Source organism: Bacillus rossius, chromosome 8 (assembly GCF_032445375.1).
Source record: "Bacillus rossius redtenbacheri isolate Brsri chromosome 8, Brsri_v3, whole genome shotgun sequence".
Lineage (NCBI taxonomy): Eukaryota > Metazoa > Arthropoda > Insecta > Phasmatodea > Bacillidae > Bacillus > Bacillus rossius.
In genome coordinates, this window is record NC_086336.1 from 43,258,960 (window position 1) to 43,284,447 (window position 25,488).

At 39.7% G+C, this 25,488-nt stretch overlaps 2 protein-coding genes across 2 annotated transcripts in view; one reads left to right on the forward strand and one right to left on the reverse strand.

The window, feature by feature from the left end:
* Nucleotides 1-12,985, forward strand: part of LOC134535362 (fap1 adhesin-like) — a 49,015-nt gene extending 36,030 nt beyond the window's left edge. The window contains exons 2-5 of the mRNA XM_063374433.1: nucleotides 7,417-7,929; nucleotides 8,233-8,571; nucleotides 8,617-8,766; nucleotides 12,869-12,985. Coding sequence (XP_063230503.1) covers nucleotides 7,417-7,929; nucleotides 8,233-8,571; nucleotides 8,617-8,766; nucleotides 12,869-12,985 — 1,119 coding nt within the window. The remainder of the gene's footprint in view (nucleotides 1-7,416; nucleotides 7,930-8,232; nucleotides 8,572-8,616; nucleotides 8,767-12,868) is intronic.
* LOC134534807 (allatostatin-A receptor-like) overlaps nucleotides 1-25,488 on the reverse strand; it is a 576,662-nt gene that overhangs the window by 246,330 nt on the left and 304,844 nt on the right.

The following is a 25,488-nucleotide window of genomic DNA, read 5'->3' on the forward strand; positions in this document are numbered from 1 at the left end:
GTTAAGTAAATGTCTTCTGCAAATGGCGCACATAACGTGCAGGATCCGATACGAATGCTTCGTCACGTGAAACGAAGCGCAAATACGACAGGAAAAGAAATGACTCGCACAAAAGAATCGGTTCAAAAGAAGAGCGGAAGAAGACAACCCAAAAAATAATGCTTCCACAGACGAGTTAAAATAATACCAGCCATTTCTCTTTCGGTTATATTCTCACATAAAATGAGGTAAATGGGTGATCATTAAAATATTCAAATTTGTATCGTCCCAGGCACAAAAAATATCTCTGAAATTTGTAGGTAGTGTAAAAAATAATTTTGAGCCCATTTATTAGTAGTACTAAAATCTTTTGTCTGAATAAGTTATTGATACGGCCGACCACAATCGCAAGGTGTTGAAAAAACAAGCGTTGGAGGACAAAATAGGTACACTATCAAATCCGTTCAAATTGTTTGTAAATCTTATAATTTCAATCTACAACTTTTATCTCAAACATTATTTCAGGAAACGAACCATTTTTGTAGGGCGTTGAAAAATAAAGTTGCAGTTTTTTTATACGACTAACCATAACTGCAAGGGGTAGAATAAACAAGGGTAGGAGGACAAAACAAATCATATCTCCCTTCATAGGCACAACATCGAATACGTTCGGATATTTTGTAAATCTTATAATTTGAATTTAAAACTGTTGTCTGAAACAATTTTTGATAAGATGAGCCATTGCTGCAAGGGGTTAAAAAAAAGGTGAATTTAAAATGAATTCATAATTTCCATACCATTTACACTATCGAATTCATTATAATTTATTGTAAAAGCTTTAATTATTGCCTACAACTTTAGTCTGAAATAAGAAGTGGAATAAACAGGGGTTAAATAACGAACAATTCATAACTCCCTTATTAGGCACACTATCAAACCCATTCAAATTGTTTGTAAATCTTGTGATTTTTATCTAAAAGTTTTGTCTGTAACAACTTTTTTGATAAAACAAACCCTTCTTGCAAAGGGTTGAAAAAACCTGGGGTTGGAATAAGAAAATAAAGAAAACTTCATTACCATGTACACAATCGAATTAATTTATTTTTAAATTTATAAATACTTACTAAAACTATTGCTAAGATACATTTTTTAACCAATCATTACTGCAAGAAGTGGAAATAACAAGGTTTGAAAGTAAAAAAATATCATTACTTTTTAAAATGGATTTACTATCAAATCCGTTTAAATTTATTGTATAAATCCCGAACTTAATCTAAAACTATGGCTGAAAAATCTTTTTTATAAAATGAATTATTACGGGAAAATAGGGGCGGAAATTTAAATAATCAAAATTTCTTAGCGTCCAATTAATTCGAATTTATTTTAAGCCATCTTAATAATATCTTAAACCTTGGTGCAAAGCACATTTTTATACGACCACGTTATTAGCGCAAGGGCTGTAAACTAGCTATTGTTGAAAAGGTTAAAACAATTATATAATTACCTTCTTTGGCATATGATATGAAATTCGTTCAAAGTTATTCAATTATTAATAATATTGCGAAATATTAAATCTACCTTTTTGCAATATTGAAGAACATAAAATCGTTGTGTTCATTAAGTTTTTTTTTAAAATGTTCCAGCACCTACGCCTGTAGGCTGTGCCGAAACAGATATTTTTCTTAGGTGTGTAAAAAAGGGGGGGGGGCAGCCCCCCCCCCCCACTCACAGTCCGGGAACTACGTCCATTCTCGTGACCCATGAGCTAGGACAATGGGAAAGCGCTACAACCATTCCCAAAAGGGACACAGCCCATTCACACGCTACTCCACACATACACACCTGACACGAGCCATCAAGCGTGAAAGCCGATAGGCAAAGCTTGAAAACCGAACAAAGGAAAATAAAAATATATGTTTCGCCCGCGCGGGGTGGCACCAGGAGAATCTCACTGTGCTGGAATCACAATGGCGCGACTGTTCGCAATGCGACGGGCGCGACACGAATAAAATATTTTTCCCTTATCACTCGCGTCATCCGACACATCCACAAAAAATGTGCGGACGCGATATAGTGCCCGATTCAGAAATGTTATCCATTTTAATCGCGTCGCAGGCGCGACTTTACCAAAATTAGCGCCAGAACTTTTGTTTTTCGAAATATTTGGTAACACTATTATTTTTCGTGGGTATTTTTTTACTGACGTCATTTTTACTAAATTTATCTGTGAAATTTTGGAAAACAGTTTTCGCTTAGTGGTTTTTCATAATAAACGAGCGATGGTAACTATGAGTAAATTTTAACTCTCTCTTGCATATCTATTAAAATAATATTTATGCATTACCACAAGACTTATTTTTTGTTACGAAAATAATGGCAAGAATCATTTTAGATATGAAAGTTTTTCGTTTGTTGCGTGTGTGAGACCAGCATATTCAAAATAACGTGATAAGTCTATGACTTTTAGCAACCTTTGCGTCACGCTATTGAGATTCCAGCACAATAATCCATAAAAGATCTACTCAACACCTCATGAAACCATTTTTAAATCGTGACGCAAAGCACTCTTCCGCGTTCCTCCTTCAAGCAAATCGCTTAAATTATTATTATTCCATTTTTTTCCATAATTTATACCGTCACTATAGGTTTTCTAACTATGTTACCATAAAAAAAGAATAAGTCATGAGCAATGGAAAAGAAAAGAAAAACTTAGTGAAACGAAAACACCTTAACTATTGTAAATTCCTAATGTTTTTTTAAATATCAAACAATTTTTGGGTAAGACTTAATGTTTCATTAATTCAACAAGATATAAAATTTAAAATAAAAATAAAAGTACACCATTGAGAAAAGACACACAAATCTTTTCATCCAACAAAAGATGTATTAATTTTTTAATTTTATTTTAGATTTTATATTTTTCATTAAAAATAGCTACAATTTTTGGAAGAAATATTGCAGTGCCGCAATTAACTCCCCCCCCCCCCCCAAAAAAAAACAAACAAACAATCCTAATTCACAGCTTGATCAACAGTTTTTACTCATCCTCCAGTACAGTAACCTCCAATATTTCTGCCACCGGTTGACGTTGCGTAGCCCCAGGTCTAGGGTGGTAGAAGGTTTCTGACGTACATAAATGTGTTCCAAGTGCTAAAACTTCTTTATGTGGCGAGAACCTTTCAGACAATCTGGGCAAGCAAGATGAAATACTTATTTCATAAACGAAACATTTCACTACTACGGAGAATCGAAATTGAACTTAAACAATGAATGCAAACAGAAGAAAGGTCTGTGTGCAAAACGGAATGCTTGTTGATTATACCAGCACTTGCACAGTTTTTACTATTTCGACGGCCAACGTGAAGTCCCCAACGCACTTGTGAAATTTCAGCAACAGTTTCAAAGCAATCAATTTTCGAACAGAAGTTATTAGTTACACGTAAGTTGTATCGTTGTATGTGTTTTAATTTTTCCTAATCAGCATTAACCCTCTGATGCATACCCTAAAATTTATCACTTATTACATACCCTGGGTCTCCCAGGCCCACATACAAAATAATCACATTTAGATAGGATTTTGTTTACTTTTTACTTACTACTTTAGCACACTTTATTTTACATGAACTATTAATAATTTATATACATCTGTATGAATGATTTTATAGCTTCATAAAATTTATCTGCCTTATGAATGATATTGTCAAAAATTCCATTTTGTAATAGTACATTTTTATGAAAGAAACTGTACTCAAATTACTTAGAAGCCTCATTGTTTCACACTTTATATTTACATAATATATTTATATACAACATACCGGTATATGAATGCACACATTTACAATAAATGAGATATTGTATCTGTACAACTTCTAACTTCAACACCTCCATTTGAAGCTTTCATGTTACACAAGGATAAGTTTTGGTTCAAAACATTATTCATTGTTCTAAATGCATTTTTGGCACACAATAAGCTATGTTCCTTGCAAACATTGGTGGTGCATTTGCAGCAAATCATAGCACTCTTCCTGTCTTTTGATGAAGGGCAAATGGAACACCTTCTCCTTTTCGATGAACTAGATGCAGCAGTTACATTACTAGGTGCGTATTCTGTCTTGCCTATAAACTTTTCCATATCTTGTTGAATGTATTTCTGAATAAATGGGTTGGCTGCACGTTTAGTCATGTGTGCATCATTTCCAATGATAGATCTTTGATAAAAAGTCTCCTTTGGTGTGTGACCCCTTGATGGTAAGTAGGATGTTGAATTCTGAACAAAATGTAGGCATTGTGTGTGTCAACGTCCAGTATGTTACTCCAAATAACAACAGGCCATCTCTTTGTCTTGCGTTTACAAGTATACAGACGTACTTTTTGGTCTATCAAGTCAACACCACCTTTTGTAGAATTGTAATACTTTATAATTTCTAGTTTCTTCTTCGGATGCGATTGGTCAATGGCATTGTCATTGTGCATTGTACTCAACAAAAGCACACACTTGTTTTTTTTTGGGATGAAACTAACCATTGTCAAATCATCTTTGAATGAAAATTTTTAATTGTACAAAGGTTGATTTTTACACTCTTTCAGTTCAATTGGAACATCTCGCTTATTTTGTTGCAAAGTTCCTACAGTTGTCAAGTTTTTTTATAGCAAGTATTCTGCTAGTGGAACACTGGTAAAGAAATTATCAGTTGTAATATTTCTTGATGTATTATGAAGGGGCACAACTAACTGTTTTACTATATTGAGAGCCAAATTTTTCGTTGGCTTTTGTCCTTGTAATTTACCAGCATAAATGCATCCATCAACAGCATAGCCAGTATCAGATTCGCACATACAAAAAAACTTATTCCCATACTTCCCAGGTTTGCTGGGCATGTATTGCACCAAGCTGCTATGCCCTCTGAATGAACGTAACTGTTCATCAGTTGTTACACACTCTGATGGTATTACTGTATTTTTGCACTGTGATATAAAGAGCTCCCATACATACCGAACTGGGGCCAACTTATCCGTTTGCAGCCTGGATTCACGTGTGCGTTTGACATCAAACCTCAAACACTTTCTTATTGTTTCAAATTGGTTTACAGACATTGTTGCTCTGTAAATAGGGTTTGCACATTTATCTAAAAATAGTTCACGAGCAGCAACATCCCAACTCTTTGTAATAACTACACACTAAATACATTTCTAAAAAATGAAAACTTTACTTGTTAGATTTGAATACTGAAACCAACTATTTCTCATGTATGTGTAGCAAGCTACTGAAATCTGGTGGCAAGCGATGAACCAACTACTTAGTTCACAAAATTAACCACAGATGACTGGTGGTATGTTTATCTAGATAGCTGTGCGCATAACAATGTGAAAAAAGTTATGAATTTTTACATTTATCACCACTGCAATAATTACAAAATAGAAAACATAATAATCGAATACTAGTGAGATTCATATATTTTGTCGCAAGTATTAAAAATTGCATCTAATTATTGTATGTAATAAAAACAGTTACATCAAAGTAGTACAGCATAATTTCACTAGAAGGGTTTATTTGGTGTTTACATATGAATAAATAACTTGTACAAAAATTCAAGACTAGAAAAGAAATTCATCCAATAGTTTGCTATATTGATTTATTTTATAAAAATTAATGTGTTGTAAATATGTTGTAATTGATCAGGAGAGTTAGCTAAAGTGATTTTTGTTAACCAAATAAAAATACATCAACATTAATTAATATTACATGTCAAAGAAAATTAATTTTATACAGGGCCTGCGGGACCCAGGGTATGTAAAACCAGCGTACAGACATAAATGATTTTTTTCTAAAAAAAATATTGTGCTAATTTTTTTGTAAGTACAAGAAAACTAATGAAAAGCATCAATCGAGGATTACATAAATTCACAAATATATTGCTTTTCAAATATAACTGAAATATCCACAGTAATAACTGAATGGGCCTCCAAGACCCAGGGTATGCATCACAGGGTTAAACAAATCGGTGGAACTAATCTGATGTGAGAAATGTTGGAGAACTGTCGAGACGTCGTGGACATGACCGGACTCATTTTGTACTGAATTTTTAGTTTTATTGCCACTAAACCATTCCATAAGTTTCTTGTTAGTTTAAAGGATGATGCGTCGGACGCCATGAGCGTCATTGTATGAATGAATACAATGACGCAAGAAATGCGCAGTAGAAACTGTGCCGAGTCCAACAGAATAAACAATAAAACTGTATGATATATCCGTTTAACTGTAGCGCATCGGGACACTATCGCCCGGAAACTCCGCCGTGGGAGAACTCTCGACTGAACTCTCACTGACTCTGAGGCCGGCATATATACGCTGTGATTGTAGAAGTTCATTCAAAATTATACATAATCTAGAGTCTAGACGCTCAGTGAGCTATCTTAAATACTTTATCTATTCTTTACAGTAAAATTGTTGCTCAGCTCCAACTTAAAGCACGTATACCAGCCTTGGGAAGCGCTTTAGACCGTAAGTCAGTCGTGTAGAAGTTTTCAATTTATTTGGTCGTATTAATGAACATGCAGTCTAAGTTTGTCGATCGAATTCTGACTCATTCTGTGTACATTAAAATAATATTTGGCACAATCTAGTCAACAAACTCATATTGTGAGGGTATCAGCTAGTCGCTGCCCTGTCCGGCCGCGCGACAGGCCAGCGCCAATTATTTTACATCCCATCGACCGATAACAACCCCGTTTTATCAGTCCCGACCCTGCGACCTCCCGCGCGGACGGCAGAACTCCACGCCCGTCGTCTTCAGCTGCGGGCCTCGGACCGCCAGCCTCAAACACGGGTTACCGTCGGGTAGGTTCCGTCTTTCGACTCGAGGGAAAAAAAACAAACTGTGAATACTGGTCTATCATCGGACCCAACCTCTGAAGAGGAGCAGGACGAGCAGCTAAGGTGTCACTCACGCATATTTGGATAAGGCTCACATATTCACACACACCGGTGACGCGACAGTAGCCGTGGCCGGCCCGTGATGCCACCGGCGGGGTTAAAAATAGTTTTTGTGTAGGAATTTGAATGTTTTTTTTTTGTTCCCGCTCGCCCGGCACGTGTCCGAGTCCGAGTCCGAGTCCGAGTCCGTGTCCGAGTCCGAGTCCGTGTCCGAGTCCGTGTCCGAGTACGTGTCCGTGTCCGTGTCCTAGTCCGTGTCCGTGTCCGAGTCCGTGTCCGTGTCCGAGTCCGTGTCCGTGTCCGTGTCCGTGTCCGTGTCCGTGTCCGTGTCCGTGTCCGTGTCCGTGTCCGTGTCCGTGTCCGAGTCCGAGTCCGAGTCCGAGTCCGAGTCCGAGTCCGAGTCCGAGTCCGAGTCCGAGTCCGAGTCCGTGTCCGTGTCCGTGTCCGAGTCCGTGTCCGTGTCCGTGTCCGAGTCCGTGTCCGTGTCCGTGTCCGTGTCCGAGTCCGAGTCCGAGTCCGAGTCCGTGTCCGAGTCCGAGTCCGAGTCCGAGTCCGAGTCCGTGTCCGTGTCCGTGTCCGTGTCCGTGTCCGAGTCCGAGTCCGAGTCCGAGTCCGAGTCCGTGTCCGTGTCCGAGTCCGAGTCCGAGTACGTGTCCGTGTCCGTGTCCGTGTCCGTGTCCGAGTCCGTGACCGTGTCCGTGTCCGTGTCCGTGTCCGAGTCCGAGTCCGTGTCCGAGTCCGAGTCCGAGTCCGAGTCCGAGTCCGTGTCCGAGTCCGTGTCCGAGTCCGTGTCCGAGTCCGAGTCCGAGTCCGAGTCCGAGTCCGTGTCCGTGTCCGAGTCCGAGTCCGTGTCCGAGTCCGAGTCCGTGTCCGAGTCCGTGTCCGAGTCCGAGTCCGAGTCCGAGTCCGTGTCCGAGTCCGTGTCCAAGTCCGTGTCCGAGTTTGTGTCTGAGTCCGTGTCCGAGTCCGTGTCCGAGTCCGTGTCCGAGTCCGTGTCCGAGTCCGTGTCCGTGTCCGTGTCCGAGTCCGTGTCCGTGTCCGTGTCCGAGTCCGTGTCCGAGTCCGTGTCCGTGTCCGTGTCCGAGTCCGTGTCCGTGTCCGTGTCCGATTCCGAGTCCGAGTCCGTGTCCGTGTCCGTGTCCGTGTCCGTGTCCGAGTCCGAGTCCGTGTCCGTGTCCGTGTCCGTGTCCGTGTCCGTGTCCGAGTCCGAGTCCGTGTCCGTGTCCGAGTCCGTGTCCCAGTCCGTGTCCGAGTCCGTGTCCGAGTCCGTGTCCGTGTCCGTGTCCGTGTCCGTGTCCGTGTCCGTGTCCGTGTCCGAGTCCGTGTCCGTGTCCGAGTCCGTGTCCGAGTCCGTGTCCGAGTCCGTGTCCGTGTCCGAGTTCGTGTCCGAGTTCGTGTCCGTGTCCGAGTCCGTGTCCGAGTCCGTGTCCGAGTCCGTGTCCGTGCCCGAGTTCGTGTCCGAGTTCGTGTCCGTGTCCGAGTCCGTGTCCGTGTCCGTGTCCGTGTCCGAGTCCGTGTCCGAGTCCGAGTCCGTGTCCGAGTCCGTGTCCGAGTCCGTGTCCGTGTCCGAGTTCGTGTCCGAGTTCGTGTCCGAGTCCGAGTCCGAGTCCGAGACCGTGTCCGTGTTCGTGTCCGAGTCCGAGTCCGTGTCCGTGTCCGTGTCCGTGTCCGTGTCCGTGTCCGTGTCCGTGTCCGTGTCCGAGTCCGTGTCCGAGTCCGTGTCCGAGTCCGTGTCCGTGTCTGAGTCCGAGTCCGTGTCCGAGTCCGTGTCCGTGTCCGTGTCTGTGTCCGTGTCCGAGTCCGTGTCCGAGTCCGTGTCCGAGTCCGTGTGCGTGTCCGTGCTGGTGCAGAGAGTACCGTGATCGACGGATTACTTGCGGGCTTCGCACGGCTATACTAATGGGAAAAGAATTATGCCACATCTCCCATTTACAGTAATGGTAAATAATAAAAAATTCCGTGAAAATTTATTACAATGCTGTATAATGTACCGATGGTTTCCCGACTCGTGCACGCAACATAAAACTGATGTACCCGTACTTCGTTACGGCAGTCTACAGGCAGATCACTCTTGCGCCGCTCATTTTACATGCCCCTCCTTGTTTGTACGCCACTGCAGCGCCTCGAATTGAAAAAGAAATCAAAGCGATGCCCGTTGCCATGGAGACGAAGTAACCACTGTTGCACGGACTTAACCACCCTTGAGAGCTGATTTTTGGAAAACGTCATCCTGCGTAACATAAGGAACATTACTGTCAAGTTTCAAGTCTGTAAAATATATATACTTGAAAAAAAAGGGCAATTTTTGATATTTAAAGTACTTGCAAAATTTCAACGGTGATGAGGACTGCACTAACAATGAAATAGCCGTTGCCATAGAGACGAATGAAGCATCAACAAAGCAACAGCCGTTGCCATGGTGATTTCCTACCAAAAACTGGAAATAAAAAACATTTAGGGGTGGACTACCCGTAACATTTAGGGGGATGAAAAATAGATGTTGGCCGATTCTCATAGATACCGGATAAGCACAAAAAATTTCATCAAAATCGGTCAAGCCGTTTCGGAGGAGTATGGCAACGAAAACTGTGACACGAGAATTTTATATATAAGATTTTATTTATGACAAATATTAGTGTCTTATTATTCTGCAGAGTAACCAATGAATAATTAGTGCGGCATGTGATGCAGAAACTAAAAATAAATCTCAAAAATAAATCATTTAAAAAATTAAAAAATAAAAAAAATTCTAATAAAATCACTATAAATATTATATCACAAAATAAAATAAAAACGTGTGAGCAAGTCTTTCATTACATGCCAGGAATGTGTAACATCTAACCTCGGTAAACAGCAAATTCATGTGTTTTCATGTTGCAAAAACACTTATGATACGAAAATCGGGTCTCGGGCACTAAATTTAACGTACAATAATTTTAAATAATGCAGAGCGTGATAAATACAAACGAAAGTTGTGTTTCAACTATATTTCTTGACGCGAATAACACTATATTTACGCAACCACTGCGAGAATTTTTTACCGGAGCAGCAACGCGAAATTTTAAACTATATATTGTAACGGCTCAGAAAAAAGCGAAAAAGGCTTTAAATAATACTAAACCCCGGCTCTGGACATGATTTTCGTCAAGGAATTGTATTAAAATACTGCACATCTTGTTGAATTTCATCAAACAATTAATATATACTATAAATTTTCCCGTTGTTTTGGTGAACTTCGCCATAAATGGCAGCACCGTGGTTACACATTTCCGTTCCATGTGACTTCTGTTCCATTCACGGATTTACGCCTACCAAATGTCGTATACCGAGAGCTAAAATGTTATCCTTACAACAAAAATTATATTTTTTAATACATCTGTGAGAACATAGTGGATTAATAATAGTGTCTGCTAACACCTTATTTAACATATGCAAATAAAGACAGCCAATTACCTGGTAATATTATTATATACTTTAAGATTCTTTAGGCGGCCCTTTTTAAAGCATTTCGTATTTCGGTTCCCGCCCACGGACCGCCATTTAGTCAGCATTGTCCTCGTATCTGGTTACTGTTTTCCGTGTTTTTTTTTTTTAAATAATTCCAGTCAGTCTAGGATTGTCTTTACCATAGGTATTGGCCCATTACTTTACCACCATCCTTAACTACTGACTTTTGCGTTTCTTTCTCTAATAAACCTCTATCGACGAGAAATATTACCCGAAAAGATTTGGAATCCTGTAATTTCAAATATTAATTTACCATTTGGCTAGCTTTCACAGTCCTGAATGTACTTTTATACTGGTTCGTTACTGATTGCCTGTATTTTCCTGATAGTAGTCACTTCAATTCTTCAAGCCGACAACATGAACTACAGCAACAACAGCAGCTAAAAACAACTCTTTTTTTTCTATTCGGTCATAACCGTTCTCTGAGGGTCAAGTTATTTATAGTCTAAGTATATGCAAAATTAAAATTCAGTTTTTTTTAATGGGCGCAGTCTAATTTTAAAATGAAACGCGCAATTATAGAGCTAGTAAAAATATTTAGAGTCACTTTTATTTCGCAGAATTTTTTTTTTCACTCTAGTGTGTGCTGATCTATATTATACATAGTAAAGCCCGTTTAGCATGATGATTGGTCAATACCAAAGTCAGACAGTTTTTTTTTTTCATATTTTGTGCTGGGTTTCACATAAGCGGGTCATCGCATATTCACCGTATTATAATTACAGTTAAGTTCGTCCAGGAAAATGGCTTGGGCTTAAAACAAGTGTATCAAGAATATTGTAGGTACTCATAAACAGTGACAGGATCGGATTGATTTCGGGTTACCTACAACATAATTCAAAAACGTTTACCTATGCGCTGCGTTCACGATTGTGGCTTTTAGTTCCTCTGATGGACTGTACCATTGGAAAACTAAAAAAAAAGTATAAATCCACCTACATACAAGTTAAGAGAGCCCGCACTTCAGTGGACAATCAACAGCTGAGATTTGCCTGATTACGTACATGATCGAATACACTAAAATAGAAGTAACAGAACTCGCTAATATTTTCAGTCCTAACTCATAACTACGACTTGCAGGAAAGGCACACCCGTGTTTTTAAACCAAGGTGCCACACATCGAAATGAGTTTTATACTCCGTTTACCTTTCAATCAACAGATGCTGGGAATTTATAAATTTTTTCTAAATGTATTATTGACATTGAAGTTTTGTTTGAATATATATCTTATAACAGAGGAATGGAAACAAATATTTTTCAAAATATACAGAATATATACTCAACTTGCTCAAAAATCGTAAAAATTTAACTAGTAATCAGTTCAAACCTAACATCTGCAACTAGTCTATAACAGAGAGAAATATTAATCAATAAAGTAAAGCAGATGTTTCCCATGCAGATGACCACTTTTCCAGATATATGTCTGTAAACGTGACACACCATTACTGAAACATTGTAATGTATCTGCAATCTAGCGTTTGGAAGTTGGGCCCCGAAGTAGTCTTACCTACCAGAAAAAAAACCGCGAAATATTCTGAATAAGAGACTTGAAAAAATTACGTTACTATTTGATGACCGTCTACAGCGGAAACCTTTTTAAACTTGGACGTCCCTCGTCATAGGACGACGCGTTATTTGACACGCCCTGGAAGACTATAAGCAAATGAAACTCGTCATTAGAGAACATCTGCGATCTGGTGGAAAATTGTTAGGTTAAATGAGTCAGCAGCCAATGGATACACGACATCGACTTGACAATGCACACGATTGTAGCTTCTAGCCATACAACAGAACATAAAGCGAATTTTGCATTTTTATAATGATAACAAACAAATAAAAATAATAACAAGAGGCAAACGGCAGGTGAGTTTTCAGTTTAGCTCCCCAGGAATCAGTTTTGAATAGGGACAGGAAAAATTCGCGGTTTCAGCGACTTTTACAGGATAGTCTATGCAGTCATCCGTATTGTCGGGAATTGGCTGCTGTCTTGAGGAGGGTCTCTACTGGTTTCTCTGTGATTCGATACTTCTTTGGCTGAGGGGTTTCTCATTGGCCCAGATTCGTCCAGACGAGCAGTGAGCTAATAGCTAGAAACCTGAAAAATTCGTGGATTCATTTCGTGATAGGCTAGAATCCAAAAACGTTTGCCTTTTTACTGCATCAGTGATTGGGCCACAGTTTATTTGAAGTACTCTGGACCAATGAAAAACCTTTAACAAAAGAAGTACCGAATCACGAGCATCCCAGATAACAGCTGTCACGAGTCAGTAGCCAATGAGCAAATGTAATTTTCCCGCGTGCATAGAGGATCATGGAGTATATCCTACAGGTCATTGATATCGCGAATTTTTCCGGTCTCTACTAATAGCAAATAGAGGCTTAGAGGCGTATGTATTTTGAATTTTTAGACTATCGCGAAATGAATCCGCGAATTTCCCCGGTCTCCAGTTACGAAGGAGCACTGCAGAAGCCAGGCAGGCTTCGAAGAGCCCCACTTGGCAGCCCAGCCGGCTGCAGACGTGCAGCTCGCGATACTCCCACGCGCATTCGGAGTCGAACAAATGAACCCCCTGGGATTCCCACTCGAGTTCTCCCTCCCGCTCTCCCCGCACCACACCCCCACCCCCTCGCCCTTCGAGCCAGCAGAGCTGCTGGGGCTGCAGTGGTTCTTCATTCCCCCGCGCGGCGCGGCTGCGGGGAAGGATCGAACCGTTCAGAGAGGCGAACGCCTCACTTCCCCCCGCGCTGTTTCTCTTTCACAAGTTGGGGAACGTGGCGGACGGGTTTACGTCGGGGTGCTCCCGTTTGCACCGAACCCATTAATTCCGCCAATGTCCCGTTCCGTAACTACCTGCCAGTGCACTAAGGAAATACGTATAACCCACCAGTCCGGGATATATTCTTGAAGCCACGCTCTCTATTATAGACTGTTTTCTGAAGGAAAGTACTGAACTGAGTGTGATCTTAATAGTTAAACTTGGACGATTTTTCTGGGCGCTGTGTGTGTGTATATTCTAAATAGACAATGCTTCGATTTTGATGGCACAAATAGCTCAAACTCGTACATTCTCCACATAAATTGAACCAAAGGTGAATAAGGTATCAACCCGTTTCTGTGTGTGGTTCAAGTGCATGCATGCCTTTTCTGAAAGTCGTCATGAGTGGGGACTGGAAGAGTTCGCGGTATCGATGATTTCTATTTTTACGATCGGGTTCGTAAAGGACAGCCCAATTAAAGATTTTACTACCTCACAGTTTTATTTATTGCCACTATTTACTTCACTAACAAATAATCTAAAAATGCCAAATAATCAATTGCACTTAAAAATGTTGCTTCCCCAGTCACTCGTTTTCACACACCGCACACCTCGCTGGGCCGCACCTCTAGCGCAACTCTCGCCGCAGCACCCCTCGTGGGTCTCCGCCGTGGGACTCCGTCGCCGCCGTCGCAGCTCCCTTCGTCGAGGATCCACTCGACGCTTCGGTCGGAACTTCGCTCGAAACTCCGCCGCGCCCACGACACTATCGCCCGGAACTGAACTCTCCGCCCTGGAACCTTCGTCCAGGGACTTCGCCGCTCTATCACCCGGAAACTCCGCCGCAGGAAAACTCACGACTCCACTGAACTGACTCTCTCCCTGCCCTGGAACCTTCGTCCAAGGACTTCGCCACTCTGCCGCACCCGCGGCACTATCGCCCCGGAAACTCCACCGCGGGAGAACTCCCGACTCAACTCCACTCAACCCTGAGGCCGGCGTCCTCGGCTTATATATCAGCCCAGGCGCCATTCTAGTATTCATTAGCGCGGCTGGGGCCAGTCGCGTCATTCCACGCCAACCCGACGGCAGAAATCTCTCGAAATACGTGTCGGCACGAGAGAACTATAATTTCTTAAAAAAATAAAACTTATGTATACTACAGAATTACACTTTAATCATAGATATAAAACCTTATCACATGAAATGTAAAGGCCAACGTTACACACACACCATGCTAACGGAATGCATTATATGTTTATTTATTTATTCGCAGTAAATGGCAAATATTTATTTACAAGACTTACTTTTATAATGTGTTTTAATCAGAGTAAAATGATTTTCCTGTACAAAATCTATTTCCACGAATTTACTTATTTTAAATGTATATGGATGTATCAAAGAGGTACAGTTTGCTTTTTTTTATAAACTTTGTTAGTACCTGGAAAGTTTGCATTTAAGTTACTGGCTCTGATCACCGGGGAAATTTTATTAAAATAACTATCAGAAAAATGCTTAACAATAAACTTCTTCTTTCTTTAATAACAATAAAAAAGGAAGATTTTTACACCACTAGGTACCGATTAACGATAAATTTGACCCAGTTGCGGACGGAAAACCACATCGTCGGCAGCGACGACCGGAGAAGACAATTCTCTCTCTCTCTCTCTCCCCCCCCCCCCCCCTACGGTTGCTCTCGGGCGTGTTCTGAGTTGGCCCTAACGACCTTCTGCTTCAAACCGCGACTCTCTCTCTCCCCTTCCTTCTTTGCCCCTGTAAGTCACCCTCGCTGTTCGCGTCCACCAACACCATTCAACCCCAAATCACCTCTGACCCACCTTGCTGCCCCCTGAAACACGAACACGACCTGCTCTTCCCGATTACATCGGGCTTGTTTTGTAGAACATCGAGTATTTTGCTCCCTCAGCTACCTTTTCGCTCAGAATCGACCATTAAATCAGACTTAAAACACTTATACATCTGCTTTGTTATAGTGATTGGACTACAGTTTTCGTGTCACGTCTTGAGCTAGTAAAAAAGAAATGAATATTGTTGACTCATAAGACTTTTCTGTTTTTTTTTTTTTTTTTAACAAGGGTTAATGAATAATTCAGAGTCACAGCTCATTTCAGAAAGAATGGGGGAAAAGAAAATTCATAGAGCGGGTAAAACAGAAGGAAAAATCTCTTAGTTTTGCTTCTTCCTGCCAAAACCAATATGAAAATTGGGTACATGACTTAAAGGTTGGTGTTTCAAGCGATACCTTAACTTTTTATGGTTATAAATCATCAATATATGGCACGCTATGTCGTAACTAACGTCACTTTCTACCTCACCATCGCCGTGTTGCAAAACACCCGAAACATTGCGAAAATTGAGCTTCAACACGCCTGATGTATAATGAGTACTACTAAGAATTTCCGTCGCTAAACACGGTTTTTTGAAATTTTTTTCACAATGCAAGCACTACACTCCACCTAATGTAGTGGGAGTCCCGCAAACAAGGCACAGATCAACATCTGGACACAAAGTGGCTTCACGCAGCATCCATGTATGTCTCTCTGTATGTTCTGGTCATAGATTATTTTCCGGCATAATGTCTCGTGATCAGCAAGGTCATTAGAAGGGCCGACTACACCACTAATGAGGAATAAATTGTGACGGAATTAGCCATGACCTACATTATGACTTAAAATGACGTTAAGAAATAATGTATTCGAAACCGTGTTACTTTAAATACGACCCAGTGTCTCTGACACTGCGCAACTGCGCTCTTTGGTCATCTCGTGATTCCCGAAGTAATCAACGTGGCTAGGTGTCCATTCTGGTGCCCGAATCCCAACACATCCTGCAGCATTTATTTATCTGTTGGTTCTGATGGACGAAAGGAAATAGCTCCTCTGTCGAGACGATTATAACGCAGTTTCTGTGATGTATAAATCTCATGAAAACTTCAAAATTATGCAGCCGGGTGGACTCACGGGTTCGACCAGACAGCAAGCTATTAAAGTGAAAAAGTGTAATTATTCAGAGAGGTGTAAATGTTGTTATAGAACAGGACTAACCACAATCGTTAACTTGTTTTTTTATTGATAACAATAATGAGTTTAAATGGTTAATACATGCATAATAGTGTATGTGAACAAACGTGCTCTATTAAGACGCAATAAAAAACGTAACAATTATTTAAATACAGCAGTATTAAAGGAGTATAAAACCCCGGCAGGCTGCGCCAGTCATTAAAAAAAATGATTCAAACTAGCAATACAATTTAGATTGAATCAAACAAATAATAAAGCCCTAAACGTGGAGGTTCGGTGTGGCCAGGGGAGAAATTACACAAGCCCAAACTCGATATTGGCTCGCGCAGTAAATGACGCGCATGGCGTTAATGGGCAAAGAAAATAGTAGCAAGACAAATGAAACTAATTAAAGCCCCCACAACAAAATAAGGCGGCCAATATCAGTAATGCGTGAACAAAAAGAGTACAGAAGTTAATAAATTCATCAATGCAAGGAATCAAACGTTACGTTTACCGGTGGCAATGCAAACCGCGTAAGAAAACTGGCAGTGTAGCGAGACACAAATAGGAATGCCCCTACTACAGCCCAAACTGCTCAAACAAACATCGTGGCTGATTAAAGTTAACTTTACAAGGACGAAATAAATGTGTGTAATAAAGGCCACGGCCACATCGTGCAAGAAATTTACCGTTACTGTATGCAAGTTACCGTCATCGCTGATACTGACCAGTACACACTGCTCCCCCGACCTCAACCGAACGACCCGAGACGAGAGCTCGCAGGCTCTTATAAGCACAATAAAGAGGGCGCTGGAGCTGCGGCGGAATAACACACTACAAGGGAAGGAGTGGGAATGCGGAGGGGAAATCCAACCAGCGGAAGAGGTAGCGGAAAGGGGGAAACGACGAAGGGAAGGGAAGGAATCGCTCAGCTGTACCGCAACGCAAGAAGCATATGCTTCAATTACATTCTAAGATATAGATTTGTCATGAGAAAATGTAAGTGTTTTTTCTGGTCTTTGATAAACTTAATTCATACCTGAAATATCTCTCTCCTTAGTGGATGGGGATCAGACTAGGAAGCTCATTCGACATTTTCCGGGGCCAATGAAGACGCCGTACAGATAATAAACGAAAGCAAGCCTAGAAAGAAAAACATGAAAGTTCTTATATGGATTTACAGGGTTGCATTACCAAAAACATTATGATAAATATGAAGAACATTCAAAAAATTTTTTATTTGAGTTAGGTGTGCTGGAGAAACACCTACCCAGTGTTTGGCTGTACTTTTGTTAACAGCTTAGTGGGTTATAAATAGAGATCATGGAATTTCACTGACGAAGAAAACGGCAGGCTAGATTTGAAGGTGTTGTGTTCTCTGGAACCTCAATTGTCCCTGAAAGAAGACATTTTTGTTCTAAACAAAGTGAAGATGATTTGACCATTAACTGGCTTTTGGTTTAGAATTATGTATTTATTGTGAAAATAACGGTAGTCTAATTGAAATCTACGCTAAAACATATAAGTGTTTATAGTTCGACTTGTCGTTAAATGAACCCACGAAAATTTTGGTCTGTAGTTAAAGTTGAAGATTTTTGGTTTAGTCATAAGGTACTTGTTTTGGCCAACTATCTTGGCATAAATGCAATTGTCCATGCTGATAAATATCTAAATATCTTATGGCTACACATGTATCCATTGTTTGGGACTTTGTCTTTATGCTGGCAACATGCATTCGGAGTCGTTCCATCACCGGCAGCACGCTTTGTCTATTATCGCTTCCACTACCGGAGTTATTGGTGGCTGATGAAGGGTGTCGAAAGCCTGATGAGCTCTCGGGCGAATGAAGAACACTCTCACATTTCGCACTACGGAGGCGGTCACGTCGCACTAGTCGAAGGAATCACGAGCATGCGTAGAGGGAAAAGTTTCAACAGTGGCGGCCCTAGACTTAACGGAGACCTGGGCCACTTACTTCTGCGGTACCTTAATATTTTTGAGAAAGCTCTTATTGGGAGGCCTGGGAATATAGAATATCCCCCCTAAAGAAAAGTGGTGTTAGGGAAACCTCCCCCAGAAAATTTGAATAAAAAGAACTCTTTAAAGAACCTTTTAAAGCCAGCCTGGAACTTTAATTTCAACGATGCTTTTACTAATTTATCTTAATAAATGTTTACCTATATTCCTTCCTGATGAATTATCAATGGGCAATTTTAATAAAATTTGTCAAATTTACGTCATAATATTAGGCAATAAAATCTCTGAAAGTGTTTCTAACAACCAAATCATGAAAAAAGAATTAAATTTTCCAAATGATTTGACCAGCACTTTGAATTACGTAGTAATTAAAATTTAATCTTTCCCACTAATGTAAATGATTTGGCATAGAAACAGCAGGGCCTGGCTTACCCTGCCCTGGAGCTACCCCTGAGTTTCAACACGCAGTTTCTTGTCACAGAATACAAGGCGAGCGCAGCCCGGGAGCGAATGAAAGAACGGCTTGCAACGTCTCGCCAGGGAAACATACAGGTCTGCAACGCTTTGGCCGAAGGCCGGCGACCACGTATTATGACCTTCACCTTCGCGTGAGATACCGGTCTTTCTCGCGTCGCCGATCCGACTGAAGTATGATCAAACCTTTCTTTTTTTTTCATATATACCTCTATCACGTGACCACAAAGCATTAGCATTGACTTCTGTCGGAGACGGGGGGCCGGTGACGTATTCTCTGCGCGATCGCCAGTTGCTGGACTCATTTCCCGCCAGCCAGCACCGAAAGGCACGTCAAGAAAGATTACAAATGACCAGGGAATTCTCATTTTGTCCGTAATCTCAGGACGTAAAAAATTTCAAATTGCAAGTTACCACGATCAGTGCAAATGATCCTTTCATGACTATCTTCGAGTGTATTTTATCTGGAGGACGCTGAGTCAGTTAAATAAGTTTCGAATCACAGGCAACCCTTCTGAAAACTGATCGAGAATGCATATAACTTTAGATTTTTATTTCTTAACCCTTCAGTGCCACGGCCAAGATTTTATGTTGAGGATGTTTTTATTCTGGGGGATTTCTGTAATGATGGCTGCTACTTCCGCCGACGCCTATTGTTAGTATCAGTTGGTGACTTTTAAATTTTAAAATCTAATACACACAAATTTATCAGCCATGGTGTACACAGTACAAAATTCTTGTAAATATTTAAAAAATGTTAAAAGTAATAATTCTTTGTAAAGTTACATAAAAAGGTTTTGTAAACCTGTAAAAAGTAACTTTACTATTACAAAAAGGTTTTTGTATCAATACTTAAATTACATCCATCCACTGCCGAAAGATGGCACCTTATGTTAAATGCGATCAAGATAATTGTATTATATTTTGTTGTCCTTTTAGTCATTTAAACCCAGCGTGCAAATGTTTGTTAGCTCCGTGGGCTTAGTATGTTCAACTATCAAGTAATGTAATATTACCTGGTTCATTTAATTACAATTTACCTATTGTGTAGCGTATGTACCGAACAAATGTAATTTTATGGCGTATATTTTAATGGCATCTGAGAAAAAGATAATAAATTGTAAGAGAAATGCAGCTAATTCGAATTACGTCAAGAGGGTTTTTCACTCTCGGCGTGACCCTCCTGTGACTTTTTCTTTACTATACATTGCCTGCATACCTCAAAAACTTGTTTTTGGCTAGTCAGTTAATTTCGATTATTCAAATATCACGTTCACTTTGTTCCAGTGATAACAGTTACTGGCACGCCTCATTTTCTTATAAATGCAGCATATTCTTTGTATTTTCCTCCACTAATATGCTGTTAAATACACAACATTTACCTTGTAGTTTTACCAAAAAAACTATTATTGGCAACTGGTTTTCACAAAAATGTTTTTGTAACGCTGTAAGTATTATTTTTACTGTGTATCAAGAAATATGCAATGAACTACTTATTTTTTAGTCTTTATTATATTATATTGCAGTCATTTCATGATATTTCGATAGAAGGTTGATACCGGGCCTCACAGATAAAACTTAATTGCTACAGGCCTGCGGTCCCTTCGATTTTAAATTTCCAGAGGGCTCAAGTTTCCCTGTCGTGTATTGTCTTCCTGCGGTAAGTTTTATGTTTTTCCTCGAACCAACAGCAAACTAGTGATGATATGTTTCTTAGCTACCAACCAAGGCTGATTGCTTCTCTTGTAGCTTTTATTTTTGATCTAGAGCCTGCTCCGCAGTTTACGCAGTTTCTGAAATTTCGACGGATACATTGTCAGTGTTTTGAGCTAAGTCTCACGCGCAGTGTTGATTTTACATTTTCTCGTCATTGATATTATTTTATAGCGCTTTCTGAAATTTTAACACGTTACGTCCTTTTACATTTGTTGTTCTGTCACAAACATTTTCGAACACATATTCACTTAGTGTAATGTAACTAGCAAAAGTATCACACGCAACTTTTATAATTCTTTATATTACACTTAGTACATGACGGTAGAAAATATTACTAAGGAAACAACAAATGAAAAGAATGTATCGTATTAAAATTTCATAAATAGCGCTGAATGAGTGGTAACGAAGATAAAACTAAAAAAAAAAATAAATTAACATGGTGTGTGATATCAAGCCTTAAAAAAATTTATCCCAGTTGTTTGAATAAGAGAAGGAAGACATTTTGATCGAAAATATGATTATTCCATCAGAAATGAGTTTTAAAAACAGCTATAAGCACAATGTACGAGTAATCTCCTAAATATGTTGTTCTATTGATCAAAAAATTCTAGCCTACTGAGGCTACAAATAGCCGCAATATGCGATCAGTTCTTTGAAACAATTTAAAAATAAATTCGTTTCAAACTTTTTTCCATTAAACTCAAGGGTACATTTGGCGAAGCGCGTTCATTTTCAAAAGGCCAACGAGGTCCTACGCGTAATGTAAGCAAATGCCTGGTTTCCCGTGTTCTGTGGAAAGCGTTCGAAATGAGAAAAAAGAAACTGAGGAAGGGAGAATATATCGTGAGTAGCTTTACTTGTAAATTAGATTTTTTTTTTTTTTACGTCTTCTTGCGTCGTAAAATTTTTTGCCCTGCGTGACCATATGCTAAGGGTTAACACCCCTTAACAGTGACCTTCCCCCCCCCTCGAAAAAATTTTCCTTCCCCAACCCCCTAAAATCTAATACCTCAAGCCATAGGTAACAGTGTTTTATACGGGTTGTGATAAGCACATGGAGCGGATAAGGTGGTCTTAACTCGCCTAGCTTACCCATGCGGGTCTCGCAACAGTAAAATATTTATCAGATTGGGTGCCTGCATTTCCCTTGAGCACCCTTGAAAATTCCCCCCACTCCCCCCCCCCCCCCCTTCTCTATCCTTCCCGGTCTCTTTCTTATCACTGCCTTCGCAGGAAGTTGTTCGTGATTCGGCAAAGGTTTCGGCTCGTTAAATAAAATATCATTCCTTATTCTTGCGCAGTGAATTATGCCGTTGTTATGTTAATGCGGTTTCCCCCGAGCCAAAATTATTCACGATATGCCGTGATAGACGCGGAGAACAAATTTTGACAGTGAGTGATTGTTACAGTTCCTAAAGCTGGAACAATGTTAGATATTTTATGAAACATTTCTGAAGATCGAAAATGGAAATTGGTGACCGGTAAAAGAAATGCACTGCGCACAAAATTAATCCCTATTTCTTTTCCAGTAATGCAAATGATGCAACTCATTTCAATTGGACGACAAAATTGCTATTTATGGCGATAAAATGATTTTTAAGTAACATAAAAAGAGCACCTTAATCTTACAAATTTTGAATATCTGGAACTGATACTTTGACTACCAACGTCTTGAAATATCATTCGATTTTATGATTCAAACCTGCAAATAAGATTTTTATATACTCCTTCCGTACATCCACATCTCGTTTATATGCGCATCTGAAACCATTCAGGATTTATAACCCATCTTCAATACAACCCATTTGTTCCCACTCGCGTATGAAGAAAACGTGTTTAAGAAGCCAGGCCCTATTTGTGCATGCTCAATATAAATGTTTTCAGATAAAAATTGGAACAATTTAAATGGCAAATAAATTTCATGTTTCGTGCTGTAATACGAATTGAACGAGCGCAAAGTAAATTTCATTGCAGCCTTATAAGTGTGTCAATAAATTTATATACGACATTTTGACAGACAGAAAATCTTAGTTTTAGTATTATAGATATTTTATAAATATTATGCAACTAAAACATTCAATAATGAACTGTATAATTATTTTTGCATTTTGTACTTCAATAAAGAAAATAGAGAGCTTCAGTAAACAATATTTGTTATGTTAACTAAAATGTATTCCTTTACTTAAAACTTTTAAAGTGATAATCATTTAATTTATTAAGGTCTGCCTTTTTACTTTTATTAATCATCAGTTTCGTTTACGTATGGATTTTACTGTAAATATTAAAAAAAAAATCGACATCTTCAAAAAAAATTATGGGTACTCTAATATAAACAGCAAACTGCAGTAATTTACTCTAGTTAGTCTGTAAGTGTCAAGTTATCCATCCTTATAAAGGTGTTCTGCTGGTTATACAGATTACAGTATTATTTAATTAACCGAAGTTGATAGGTATATTTCGAAGAAAGACTACCTATTTCAACCGTTAGCAAGGTGTGCCTTCCAAAAAATGCTTACATATTTTTTTTCGTTTCATGGTTCATAGACAAAAAAACCATGGTCATCCCAAAAGTTTATATATTGTTTCTAAGAAACTAGTGACGAGGTTAGTCAGCTATGCCAGCGCGTAGGCCTGCCGGAGGGGAGAGATGCAGGCAGCGCCTCGCCCATGCATTAAAGCTACATGCCTAATCCGATAAGCAATCGTGGCTCTCCACCTCCCTCTCTCTCTCTCTCTCTCTCTCTCTCGTGTTCGGCATGTTCCCAGGGCTCCGTCTGTGTGAAGTGTCGTAACTAGGATGCCATTGTTCTCGTAACTTCGAGTGTGAAGACGGGGATTCTGATGACCCGACAGTTCGAAGGGGTACGAGACATCTCCAGAGCGGGACTGAGAGTGTGTATAAACGAGGAGGTTGTCCTGCGAGGGCAGTGAAGTGAGCAGGGTGGCTGGCCACTCGGTGAGCGATAGCGGACGTCTAGCGATGGACCTCGCGTGCGAAGGTTGCTGCATCGGGGACCGAAAAATCCGGGACGGTGTTGTGTGTGCGGCGGACGAATGAGTAGTGCGTGTCAGTGTGTTGGGACAGAGGTGCGCGATAAGGGACGAGCAGTAGAGAGAGCAATGTTCGATTTGAATCCCAGTGGGGAGAGTAAATTGTGAACTAAAGGAAAAAAGAGTGATAAAAAATGTGGACAGTAATTTAAATTGTTGTAATTTAAATAACAGTGTAAACATAAAGTAATTAATAAAGCTGTATTTAAAAAGTGGACTATCCTTTCTGGGCCGGTTTCCCCTCTCGTAACAATATTTCACTTATTTATTTAAATTATAACTACCCGTCAATTTGTGCAAATCACTTCCAAGCTAATATATATATAATAAATAAAATATAATGTTAATCGCGTTCGTAAATGGGCATAAATCGGGATTTTTTTTTAAATGACCAAAGTAACACCCGTATTAAGTGAGTGTATCTCGTCAGAGTAATACCGAATTTTTTTTTTTTAAATAAAGATTTTATACGCCCAACTACAGCTGCTAGGGGTGGTAAAAACAGGCATTGGAAGGCACAAAAAAAATCATAAATTGCTTAGCAGGCACGCGTAATCAATCAGATACTTTTTAATAACTCTAGAACTGTTTGTAAATGGGGCGTTACCACCTGAAGCTCTGCAAGCCGTTGGGCGACCTAACCAGGCGGCCATCTTAAAGCCCCCGCCTACCCGGGTACATGTACGGTGCGCAGAACTTCAGAAACAGCCACGTGATTTGAAAACTACTCGAGATATCTTTAGTGGCGTCCGTTTACGAAAAAGCGTATAAGCATACACCGAGGGTGGTTGAGTAGTTCTGTTCCCGTAATTATTTTTTAAAGTGCATTTTTAGAATCCTTTCGGATTATTTGTAAATCTTATAAACAGTATCTAAAACGTTTGTCTGAAACAATTGTTTATGAGACGAGAGAGCTGCAAGAGATGGAGAAAATAAGTGTTTAAAATACGAAAGCAAATAGTAACTTTCGTCAAAAGAACACTATCGATACCGTTCTCATTAATATCAAACTTTAGAAATATTATGAAAAAAAAATTATAACATCTAATATGATACTACCAACCATTGTTGCAAAGGATGGAAATAATAAATGTCGAAGGGTAGGAATATTATCAAAACTTTTAAAATGTATTGTAACAATCATAAGAATTATCTAAACCCTAAGGCTGAAATAGTGTTTATGAGATGAACTATTATTGAAAGATGAGGCAAAAGCAGGGGTTCAAACAAGTTCGTTCAAAATTATTGTAAACCTTCTAAATACTATCATAAATTTTGGTGTCTAACAAATTTTTTTATGGATATTTCTTAGTGCAAAGTATGAACTAAAGCTTTTATAAGTTCAAATCAATTTATAACTACCTTATTAGTCATAGTATTTAATTTATTTTAATTTATTCAATGCTGGATTCATTGAATTACATTAATTCAAAACCTTTTCGCTACATGAGGTGGGTAATGATAAAATATTTAATCAATCATTTTAGAATATTGGAAAACATAATAGTATATATGTTCATCAAGTAAGTTCTCAAAATGTTCTAGAAGTTTCCAGAGAACGTTCTAATAAATATGTACTTCTGTATATACCTGCCCTTGTAGGCTATGCAGAAAGGGATTTTTTTTAAAAGATCGAGATACGTACAAGAATAACAGTAAATACGGAAAAAAATAACAATGTGCAACACAGCGATGCACTGACGAACTCGACGATAGCAAATAGTGTAATAGGGCAATACGGGAAACTGTGGCCAATTATCACTGGCGAAGTGCGAGACAATATACTGCATCGCTTTCAACCTATTTTATACTCCACGCCGCTAGATGCCACTACTGTAAACTAGTCTCACTCCACACCACCAGGTTCGCTGGCATCACTTTTTTCGAGTATTTCTTCCTAGTTTCCTATATTGCTTCTATTACAATATTTGAAGATAGTTATTCGGTAATTTTTTTTCTGACCAAATTCCTCCCACAGAATAATCTATCCTGCCTAGGTTTTTGACATCAGCTGATATTGGCCTTTTCTTGGTGTATTTATACATTAATTTTGCTGTCCATTCTTAAGTGT